The 12,744-nt window shown below is 42.6% G+C and overlaps 1 protein-coding gene across 2 annotated transcripts in view; it reads right to left on the minus strand.

Annotated features, from left to right (window-relative positions):
• LOC124155976 overlaps positions 1 to 12,480 on the minus strand; it is a 140,802-nt gene extending 128,322 nt beyond the window's left edge. For both annotated transcript variants that reach the window (XM_046530237.1, XM_046530229.1), the window contains exon 1: positions 12,050 to 12,480. In XM_046530237.1, the coding sequence (XP_046386193.1) occupies positions 12,050 to 12,140 (91 nt within the window). In that variant the 5' untranslated portion in view covers positions 12,141 to 12,480. The remainder of the gene's footprint in view (positions 1 to 12,049) is intronic.
• Between the last annotated feature and the right edge of the window lie 264 nt (positions 12,481 to 12,744).

The following is a 12,744-nucleotide window of genomic DNA, read 5'->3' on the forward strand; positions in this document are numbered from 1 at the left end:
TATTAAGAAATTAACCACCGTAAGCGCGGCAGGTTCTAAATTTATCTCAAAATAGCCGAAGTCCTAATCTGGATGTGCGTGATGAAAAAATACCAACCTGGAGTGACGCGCCCTCTTAAATAACCCAAACACAGCGACATTGCCAATTTACATTGACTTTGAAATAAACATCAAATATGTAGTGTTTACATAGTGATGTAAATTCCAGTAACAAAGCCTACACAGTGTATTGACTGAGATGTAAACGGTAAAATGTATAATTTTTTTAAAAGTGGATTGAAGGGGCCAGTATCAACGGGTGGTAATCGAAAGGATTGTTGGAAAATAAAGGAGAACTCTTGGTTAATCGGAGATGATTCGAAGGTGGAGTCGTGAAATTCTGAGTTTGCTCAGAAAGAGCGTTTGGCTACACGAAAACAAAGTAAAGAAAAATTCATGCAATAATTGGAGACAATTGATGAAAAAGAAAATTTCAAAAATGGAACAATCAAATTCATCGATAAATTAATTTCTATTATGCAATAATTTCACGTAATAATGGGAATAGCAAACCCAAATAAAAAACAAAATAAGTTATATAGAACACAAATGACATTTTCACGCGGGCTGGGCTATTGCAGTTGATATAAAAACATGTTTATAGCAACTATGAAGCAAGAAGCACGGCCCAAATACACGATTATAGAATTCGAATATCAATATTTACTCTGGAAAGAAAGATCACATCTCTGGAAGGGAGATCAAAAATCACCAGGACCAAGAATTAAACCACCGAACGATGTTGTTAGGGTGCGTGACACTAAACTCGTTGCTCAAGATGACATAAGCAATTCCTTTGCGGTCCATCACGATATGCAGAGCGTGGAAGACTAAGTACGACCCGCAAGACGTATGGATCTCGCTGGCATCGGATTAGGACTTCAAAAGAGCTGTATCTACAGAAGCTTACTTGACTAACCGCACATAATTATTTATTGACCTCGATGGGATGAGAACCAAGGACTTCCCCGTCCAGTGCGCAGTTCTCTTTGCCGGTTAATTTTCATTCATTCAGAAGTAATTAAATGGAAAAATATACGTTTTATGCTCATTATAATGCATTCTGAGCTAAACTACGAATAGTGCAAGGGAACGACCTGGTTCATATTCCACACACGATGAGAGTTCGCGGAACAATTTTAACTAGGGCAATTTCTTCACAATAAATACGCGCAATTATCAGATGAGACGATGTATTCACCACCACGGTAAAGAAAAGAGAATACGCGATGGTGCAGAGGATGATCCAACCCTTACGTACGCCCCTCCGACAGAATTTCGGAACTCACTTCGAAATTATTTCTCCACTCATCTCATCCTTCACAGTACTTTTTCCCAGTGGCGCAGCGAGGGGGGGGTTTTGGGGGATAAAACCCTCCCCAGAGCTCACAGAAATTTCGAAGTTATATTCATTTTACTTAATTGGATTAATATTGCTTATAGAATAATACGAGGATTAATGAAATATCCCTTGGAAGGCCGTAAAAATCGCCATTTTGAACCATTTATCTTTTTTCCGCCGGAAGGCCTCCGTACCTCCCGCTTACCCTAGCGGGTATGCAATACCCCCAAACCCCCAGTATTAGTTGCGCCTGAAACCCCCCTAGCCTTAATAACTAGCTGCGCCCCTGCTTCTTCCTGTCTATCTCTATCGCCAGAGGAACTGTCTCCGAGTCGGCGTATGAAAATGCTGGATGAGGGTCGTCACTTTCGGCGAACGCGCAACAGGTATTCGTGGTATGGAGTGAGTGAGTGCTTCTCAGCGCCGCCGTCCTCCGAAAGAGGTGAAATAGCGGAACCCTCCACTCTGCTCTCATTCTAGCGCTGCGCCCACGGGCGACGCTATTCAAATGTCTCGGATTCGTTCGAGATCGCTATTAAAGGGCGCTGCGATGCGATGTGGAGCACTCCACTTTAAACGACGGCGAAATGAACCACTGCCGCCCGTGCAACCGACGGCTCGCCGCCTGCTTATGTTTCTGTCACTGCGCTTCGATCACATTTACAGTATCTACGTGCGTCAATTAGGAGTAAATTTATTTGTCCCTACTCGTTCATGATCCTAAAATTGATTTTCGGCCAATCTTCAACGTTAGATCATTCATTGCTGTTTTTTTGTCTCGCTCCAATGAAATGATTCTCCATTTCCTGCACTTTTCTGTCCTTTAGTTAGTCCTTTCCTATACTTATATTTCCTGTACATCAATACTTCGCCCGAATATCTCCGATTTTCCCACGAACTGATTCTCCGATTTCGTGTACAGAGATAAATGTGTATCTTTTCAATTCTGAAATTCAAATAACGCCCCCAGCCCTCTGCGCGGAATTTTAAGATCTAGCGATTGTGGCAGTTTTTTTGTTTACTTTCATTCGATCAACAGATTCTTTTCGAGCGCAGGGTTACCACCTACCTAACCAATCAAAGCATGCCGCAGATGATAATCTCATATTTCCTCAATTTTTTACTTGCTATACTCAGTATGGGTTTCAAATCTTCCATCATGTGGGCAGTAGATGCCGTCCTAGGGCAAAAGAAATGTCACGACAATCAAAACTATTTCCTCAAGAGTAACGAGAAACATGGCCTGGATCACTGTCTCAAACACCTCATGAGTCATCAAGCGCGACAACAAACATCCACCTTCTAACAATGCCATGAATGACAGGTGGAAATCTTCCCTGAGGATAAGAGTAGAGGGCGGGTGACGTCACTGTTTTGGCAACAAATTACCCCGATCGTCCCAACAGTGACCACGCGTTGTGTCACGTGGCTTGCATGCGATTAGCGAATGACATTCTATTACTATTTATTTCAGAACCAAGAAAAATCATTCAAGGGAAGGTAAAAACATTTCATTGGTGAGTTAATTTAAATTTATTTTAAATTATACTACATTTCATTTTGATGTTTTCCATTGTAATGATATCTGAATTTCCCACGCCACGAAATACATGTGATGGGTACACGCTTTTGCCTAAGAGGGCGCCTATCCGCCCTCTGACTAAAACTGAGGTGGAAATACATTCACAGAGTGAGATTAGTGGACCGTTTAGATTTTGGAACCAACTGCCTCGATGGTAAAGTTTCGATATCTCCTTGCGTGATCGACTACTGAAGACTTAGTCCGCCGATTGATTCTCAGTCCCATATTTTCTTTTGAAATAAATAAATACGGGTGTATACTTTAACGTGGATTTGGTAAGGTGTAAATTTCAATGGATGACGACTGTATGTTTACCTCTAATTAAGCGAACATCTTAATTGAATAATCTGTTGATTTTGCGATTTTCGTTCCGTTAAAGACATTTACTCTTTCAATTTGAAAGAAACGGCTTCTGTCGCATTGGGCAGTAGGCGTCACTAATTGCATTGCTCTCGAGGTGGAATACCAGTACATTATTTCTTCCGAAATATCCCCGGCTACACATCTCTCTTGCATGAGGCAGTTTACGCCACATTTTTCCGAGTTTTTCATTTCGATCACTGTGTTTGCCGCAGGGGACATTATCTCCTCTAAAACCATCTCTTTTAGTTACTGTAGTGATGATTACCTCGTCTCTATTTATCGTGAAGAAATTGCCCAAGTTAATACTGTCCAGCGAAATCTAATCTAATTCCTGTGGGGAATATGAACCAGGTCGTTCCCTAGCGCCATTTGCAGTTTCCCTCACAATGAATTATTATGCGCATAAAATTTATATTTTTTCCATTGTAGAATGAAAATTAATCCGCAAAGAGATCTGCTAACTGGCAGGGGAAGTCAACCCACTCAGGTCAACTATAATTACAGCAATTGATTTGAATTCCATCGTCATAACAAAGAATGAATTGAAATTGTTATATAAACAGCTACGCGCGTCGTTGTTGCGTGAGGTTTCAGAATCTGAGGATTCAGCTCATTTGAAATACTAATACGTAGTCACACACATCAACGCGTGTTGGGTGTCGTTTTTGGTCTTCCATTCTCTGATCAAATCGTGATGGACCGAAGAGAAATCCGGAAGTTCTTATCAAGAGGATGGGAAGAATTCAGAGATCAAGGGATTACCTCCGGGAGGGGGGTGGGGTGACACGTAAACGCCGAAAAAACAATTGAAAAAAAATTGGGGGGGGGGGGGGGCCGCCACCACAGACCATCCATCCCACCCCAAAGCATATTCCTAGTTACACCACTGGAGGAGAGGCTCTGGTGCGACGGAGCACACGTCATGTCAATAAAGAGATTGATGATGATAATCAGAAGCATATTTAGATTATATCTTTTGGGTTGGGCGGAAAAGACGAATCAAGATGATATAAACTCATTGTAATAAGTTCACCAAATGATATTTTATGATTGAATACACACGAATTACTAGTGTTTTCATAAAATAGCGGTGCAGTTTCAGTAATTCATTGGAGGATAGCTGGAGTAGAGTGGCAGAGATTTTGCCGAGGCTGCCCGATCCCTACTTAGTGCTATATGGAAGGCACTTCAAGCGCAGCCCTCCATCGTCGGATGGGACGTTAAGCCGTGGTCCCTTTGGCGCCTTTCCTTAGCAGTAGGCTAAAGGAAAGGAATTCGCATTCAAATAAAAGCCGACGATATAAAAAAAGAATGACTTAGACGTGAGATGTGCATATTCCGTGGCTCCACTAACCGAATCGAAGGGAGTTTTTTTTTACCGTTACACACGAGAGGGTTGGGCGAAGCGCGCCCTCAGATATTCAACTGTTCCTCCTCTCCACGCGAAGGCAAGGGCGAATATCAAGAATACTCTCCCACGCACGACGGAGCGTGCGGGCACCGCCATTCGGCCGAAGGAAGCAGGCGGGGGAGAGAGAGAGAGATACAATTTCCCGAAGCGGTGAGGACCGCTCTTCTTCATCTTCTTTATCGGTGATCTCCTGGCGAAACCGTGATGGCAGCGTCTCTCTCTCCCTCCGTGGAATTGGCTCGTACAATCAAATATCAGAGGCACTGGTCACTATGGAGATACGACAAAATAACATTGAAGTTCCGTTTGAAATACGTTGGTCGAGGGGGCATAAAGATTAGGCAGGAAATGAAGAAGTAGAGGAAATGAAGGGGGATTCATCGGAAAGGCAAGCATGCAGAAAATTAGGATCATTCGAGGTACATGAAATTTTCGAGAGGCGTAAAAAAACCAGGGTGATCGGGTTTGGGGCAATGTATGGGGCTAGAGTTTTGGCTTCACAATTTGGAGGGATAATTTAATAAAATGTGCAATTACGGATCATGTATGGCCATATTCGACATTTATAACTTGGCAATGCTATTCCTCATAAATATAACTTTATGTACGCACAACATGTACTGCAAACATTGAGAATAAATAGATCGACCTGCACTGCTGCATGCATTTTAGAAAAAAAGCTATTAAAATCCGCCCTTAGCGGTGACTTAAATGAAGCCTCAAAGGAAGGGACTGGACTGGAATTTCCTCCTTCCCCTATGTAGCAGTCCCTGCTATCATACATCACAGAACATGAAACTTACGATTTCGTTGTAAGGTGAATTACATGAATTCCTCACTATCCCAAGACCTCCCCAACGAGTCGAAGCGGAGAGAGATATTTCTTACCCTTCACGAATCACTTTCATCAATTCTTGAAAACCTACTGCGATATACCACAGTTGACTCGTAATTACACATGCACAAGAACAAATCACGGAATTGGTAAATTGTTATCGTTATCGGTTACCAAGACGATGATACGGAAAGGAATGTGGTTTACACAATGAATCGGAAGCGCAATTCAACATGCTAACCAAAAAGAGGACATGGAGAATGTAAAACACGCGATGAATATGAATAACGGTAGGAAAAGTTCCCGAGCAGGTACAAGAGACAGCAGGACAGTATGAAGCACAATTAGCAAAGAAAAAGGGACTCTGAAGGCGTCAAGGGAAGGGAGTTTGAGAGGAGAGAATTGGAGGGCAGCAGTGTGCGCATCTTGGGATATCATCACTTCGAAAGAATGAATCACTTCCATAAACCATGCATGCTCCTTGTATGATTACTCGAATCGTGAAGATATGACAGTTCACTTTCATTTAGGTCACAGGAAAATCAGGTCGAAAGAACAACATCCGGTGAAAGGAGTAAATAATTAATAATTTCTGAGAGTTATTTTATTGCGTATACGTTGGAAATATGCCAAACATCCGCTCTAAAATGAAGACGAAAATTCCGACGAAAGGTATACGAAAATACTCGTGTCATGCGCATATACAGTTTTTTTAAAATGCCAATTCGCCCAATTATTTATGAAAGGGAGGAATGAAGTAGAGCATAATAAACACAGTGTGTGCACCGTTAATGAGGAAGTAACTTAATATTCCACTGCTTCCATAATATACTTCGAAAAACGATTAATACTTCTTACAGAGCGCAAAATGATCTCGTCGCCAAAAAAAAATCAGTGGAGGATCTCTAACTATGATCATTACACCGCAAATTACAGCTACAACCAAGATCAAGGCTAATGATTCCCCCTAGGTGGAATTTGCGCACTTTATCTAAATTCACTTGCGGGTGATTCCGCGAAGTCTGGCTAGTCCGTGGTTAATTCCGTGAATAATGAATGTTTATGGTGAACGCCGTGGAATACGATGTTCTGGTTTTAGTTTCGGGACTGTGGTCCCGTGACATGCACAAGCGTGCTACCCCGTGGAATTGCATGTCTTGCAGAAGAAATTATTTCTTCTCTAAAAGCAAAAACAAACTCTGCAGAAGATGAAGATGCATAGTTAGTTCAAGTGGTAAAAAAATGGCGCAAGTCCGGCTACGAATCCCTATCAAATTAATGATTTTCCATCAAAAGAAATTCCCTGTAAAGCAAAGGGTAATGGAGAGAAAAGTTCTGTCTACCCCACCGTTAACTACACCGTGCAATATAAATGGTCAGCAATCAATAGGAGACCCACGAACTAAGTCAGTAATCGCAGTTGCGGTGCCACTGGAAAAAGAATTGAAAGGTCACGAAATATATATAATGGATATGAAAAATGATGTAAATGAGAATACGGATGTAATACAGATATATTGGAAGATTCGGAAATAGTAGCGATGGTACCTGACTAATACCACGTACTTAATTTATTTAAACTTTCTCGAATTGAAAACAGTCTAGTGTTATCGTATTGTAGCGATAGAATTAATTATATTATCACTACTTACAGTTTTGTTTTCCTTCTTTATTCTTCCTCTTTATCTTTTTAAGTACAAAAACTTATATAAACTTCCGTGTTCTCTATCTTTCGCCCCAAAATAAACAACAACCCATTATTGGTTTTTTTCCATGACAACGTTTATCTGGAGTTGTTGAGGGTTTTCTATTACAATCATAACAAACACGTCAGTGTATCGTTTATATAATTTGCTTTTGATACCTTAACTGAGTTAGGCTAATTACCCTTGGTCTGGATATTAAACAATATAAACCTGCCGATAAGAGTGCTGACTCGATCCGCCAGCATTGCTAATGGACTCTACACACAAACTCATGGAATAACACTATTGGGGCAAAATCGTCGGGTGGAATGGACGCCGGGACAACGGTAAGGCGGTAGAACACAACGGAGCGAGGCGAAACACAATCCATTGGCGGTAGAAACCAGTAATTATATAAGAAGAGGAGGAGGAAGAGGTCTCTGCTCTGCTTAAGGGGGAAAAAACGGTCTCCTGCAATCAAGATGAGGAAAAAACGGAAAAACGGTCGTTTAGGCGCTGAAAAAAAAAATTAACGCAAGAGTAGTGACCAAAGTGCGACTCGGGCGGACGGCGGGTCTTTCACGACGGACTGGCAACCCTGAATAGAGGTGGGGTGGGATGGGGGTAGGATGGGGGGCACCTGCAACGGCATGTGTGATTCCTTGAAGAGAACAGGGTCTCCTCCGGTTTCCCCGTTGTGTAAGGCGGCACTCAACGCAGTCTTCCGTAAAAAGCCGACGCGACGTCGCCTTAAAAATTAAAAACGGAATGGGGTGTACCTTTCGGCGGCACGAACTCTATGAGAGAAGTTGGCGATACTGGAAACGTGAAATAAAAAAACACTAGGCGATCAAAATAGTGTAGTTTCCTTCATCAAAGAAAACGAAAGGCATTGATTGCGATTCGTAACCCACCATTAGTGTATTCATAATATACAAATTATTTGGTTTTAGAAATTCCAGTTTACATGAATGGCAATGGTTAATTTTATCCTCATTTGAAAAAGGCCAGATTGGCGCCCATGCGATGCCACTCCACGTGACGTCACAGGGACCTAGTTTCTATACGAGTAGATAGGAGTATTACATTGTCTGAGATTACTAATGCATGCATGAAGCACAGATCTCAGGGAAACATGTCTTAATAATCACTTACTAAAACTGGCAAAGGTCGGAAAGTTTTCTTCGTTTTATAGGGTACTATTAATCCTTTAAGCCAAGCGCTACCAGGTAGCAGGGTACTCTGCTACCTGCTAGCATCCTGCGTCGTATCAGCGCTAAAAGCCTCGCCCCAAGGTCACCTCACTTGCGGCAGCGGGAACCAGAACGACGTCACACGGAGTTTTCCCAGCATTCACACTTAGCCGCCGCGTTTTCGCGCGCTTGAAATTTTTCACTTTTCATTTAATCGCGAAAAATAGATATCGTCACTTAAAAAATCTAAAAGCGTGAAATACGTACTCCAGGAGTTATAATCTTTCGATTTAGGCAATAAAAAAAAAATAGGAAACCACCCTATCATCACAGATTATTCGATGTCTTCCGAAGAGTGAGCAGCAATCATACGTCGCACTCAGGCTGACAGGAGGGATGTGATGGTCGCATGCGATTCTCAAGGAAATGAAGAATTAAGAGCGAAAAGAGAAAACTGTCGACGGAATCAGCCTCCTTCAAGTGAACGCGTTTAAAAGCACCTGCATTTCGAGTCTCACTCTCTTAAAATGTCATGTTAACCTTAAATCCTCCACATAAGGTAATGCGAACATGGTTGTGGTCGCGTCAACAGGTGATCGAAGACTTAACTCTGCACTTACCTTACGCGAGGCGAGGTGTATCACCTTCCAGAAAATAGCAACTAGATTTACCTTGGCAATAGCTCGCATGAAAATCAAAGCATTCGTTACAAAATAAGATTATTGACTTCTGGAGAAGGTTACGCCTCATTGATGAGGGCCACATGCGACTGCCATACAGATACTGATGATATGCAAATGGTGTGCTGAGGGTAGTCAAGGTCCCAGTTGACCTCTTCGCGTGGTTTCACATCACAATCGCATATTTTAAACTCCTCACCGCAAATAGGGCAAATACCGATATAAAAACAGTGCATGCCAGGGATCTGATTTTCATCGTATTCTGACGGAACCGTCAAGACTCTGACGTCAAGAGAATTCGCGGGATCTTTTTCCTGATAAAATTGAGGGACACTAGGGATTGATTTGATAAGCAATTGAAGTATCCACAAAAGTTATCGTCAAAATTATCTCCATTGAATTGTTATTGTGCACTGATTTGGCTATTGCTGCAATATTGAACACTTTTCTGAGCATGAACTTGCCTTGATGCCTAGATATTTTTGCCTGTCTGGGCTGCAATATTTATAAGATGTCAACCCCACCAAAAGATGGCATCTTTTTCGTATATTATGGCATCACATTATATTGCAGCTGCTGCATATTTTACGGTATAAATCACGCAAATGAATGAAATAACGTCGTAATTAATCATATTAAACGGCTGAGGCAATTGGACATTGTCATCATTTCTTAGAAGATATTATTGGGTAAAGCAAAGGCAGTCAAAGGAATAGCTATCCTATAAAATCACCCCTGTTGTGTCCCACTCATCCAACAAATGTCATTCCACCCACGCCTAGGCATCATCCGTCATATATTTGGCCTGTCCTGCTCCTCGAACAGTGGGACGATTACCTAACGCCCTCTCCTCCTTAAGAACTGATCCTTTCTTCTGCATGCACCAGTCCACAGTCGCGGCTGGATAAGTACCATATCGCATTCCAATGACATAATTTGGAAAACTCGCGCCATAGAGAGCGGAGGAATTCGTACCTCGCCTACCTTGATCACGCAAAACGAATCGGGCGGACGATGAATCTTCCTTCAGCTGTGCCTCAGCCCGGGATTTCCGCAGAAAGAGAACGGAATGCATCAAGTAAGAACTTGGCCCAGTGCCAACGGCCATGATGGGGGAAAAATATGCTACTCTTTTTACAGAGGCCAACGAAAAAACTTGACGATGCCCTCGGCACAGTTGCGAGTAGTGATCTTCATTTCGGGGGGTGGGGGGGATGGGGGGGGAGGGAAGACCCCTTTAGCACCCTGCCTCATGTTCACCCTTCCGTAATTTAAATTGATACAAACAGCAATGCACATGAAAGATTATGACTGAATGCCGAAGCCAAGCCGCTGATTCATTGAACTAATTACGATTCCGGTATTCAATTGTTTCATTGCTTTCCACATTTCAGGAGAGTAAGGGGCCCTTCCCCAATATACACCCCCGCCGCAACACATGCAATATTGATACTTATTTCTTCAGAGAGTCGCATGTAATCAAGCCTCCTGTTACATGAGATTTTATTTTTTCCCATTACCAAATATTTAAAGAGAGTATGATATGGTACAAACACAATTATTTTTACTACCCTAACAGAGCCAAAAAAATTAAAAATCTACCGTACCTATTTCCTTTCCAAACCCTTGATCCAAAGATGACTTCGATTTCCTGAAAAAAAACCAAAGCCACAAGCCAAAATAGAACCAGTATTTATCGTCCTCAAACCTCAATCTAGGGCCGGTTAAGGGTAAAAAAAACGAGTCTCAACATAGACAACTAATTTGATATGAAATAAAAGTATTAATTTTGCCTTTTAAGAGAAATCAAAACTGAAACATTTAAGTTTGTTTCCAACCAATTAAACATTTTCTTCGGATTTTTCTGATCGGGAGGAGTACTTATTAAAATTATTAGTCAATGGCCAACGTTTAAAAAAATGTCCATTAGAAATACCGGCTAAGTTAGTATATTAAAAACGTTGAAGCGCCGGCCCTACAGTTATTTCGTCACATAACAATTTTTATGTTCGGACGTCCCAACAAAGAACCGCACTATTATAAAATTAGAAACGATGGCGATACTAACTGACGTAAACGAAACATTTCAGTGAAAACAGTTTTTTTAATCAATCTGACCGTATTTTCAGATAAAAAATACGGAATAAATACATAGTTACATCTTAGAGAGTAACTTCATGGAATTCCATTTTCATATCGCAAAACATGGCCTGATTTCTAAAACATCTCGGCTAGGAGCGAAATCCCAGGAAAATCAGCTGATTGAGAGCAAATTTTTTAACACATTTCCGTAAGTAAATTATCGCATTTCGCAAGGGCCGCGCAAAACCTCTTCAGCCCCATTTCGGATGCTAGTTATTTGTCGAAAAGGATAGGTCTTCTCCAAGCAACAGATCAGTTTCCTAATGGAGATCTCGACGAGAAAGCTGTAAAAGATGCGTGAAATACAGGATTCCCGTTTCGCAGCGAACTGAGATCGGTGGAGGCGCGACGCGGAATGGCTACCGTTATTAGAATTTAGTAGTCAAGGTACGGGGTGGGGACAGGCCAGCGGAGAAAGAATGCGGAAGTCTTAAGAGCCCAATAAACTGTTAGCCACCTTGTTGTGACTTGAAAAAATCCAAAACCGCGAGTGACACTCCCGTCGGCACATAATAGTTCAAAGCATGATTACGTAGCGCGCGCACTTACACAAGTTATACACAACGGGTTTGCGAGAACCGTAATCTCAAACCAGATGACACTACACCGCTACGTTCGCCTTCTTTCATTTTCGCAGCGGAGACAAAGCGTGCTCGACATTAATACGCGGCTAAAAGCATTGCCCACAAGGGACGGTAGTTCGGGCGGCATGAGTAAACAACCACAACGCTCCCTCGTCTCCTAGGACACGGTCGGTGGTAAACATAGAAAACTCACCGTGCGCCTCGTTGATTGCAGCTGGTATCGCTCCCGACAGGGCTAGCAGGGCCCACAGGAGGCCGAGAGAGGACGCCTTCGCGCAGACCATTTCTCCGAGAATATCATTTGCAGTCGTAATCCGAATGGCCCATTCGAAGCGAAAAAAAACACGCAAACACAAATGGAATGGAGTGGAGCCCCAGAGGATCTCGAGTTCTGTCCCCGGGACGGTGGGAAACGTCAAATAAAACACGCAAGCACTAACACGGGAACACACACGTTCACCACAACCGAAGTACAAGAAGTATATCCACAAAAGGAGAAGGTTGAGAGTTTCACTAAGCTAGCGCGGCAATCCACACGGGATAACGCAGCGAGCAATGGATGGAAGATGGAGCATTCGCCGTCTCCTCCGCCTCCTCACCAACGCACAGACCTCTCACGGCAGCTGTAAGAGTTCAACTGACTGCCCGGCGGGAGGAAAACCACAACACGCGATCGCAGCGCCCCTACGGAGAGGGGAGGCCGGAAAGGGAAAGAACCGACCTGCCGGGGGGGCGGGAGGACAACAGCCAAGGCAAAAGGGAGGCGAAGGCTTTCTTTCTTTTCGCTTTCTTGAGTCTCCTGGGGGAAAGAGATGCCTTTTCAATGATATCGGTCGCCAATTTTTTCAAAAATAATGCCGAATGCGATAGAGTTTGAAAAAATTGAGG

The sequence above is a fragment of the Ischnura elegans genome, chromosome 1, assembly GCF_921293095.1.
Source record: "Ischnura elegans chromosome 1, ioIscEleg1.1, whole genome shotgun sequence".
NCBI classification, from domain to species: Eukaryota; Metazoa; Arthropoda; class Insecta; order Odonata; family Coenagrionidae; genus Ischnura; species Ischnura elegans.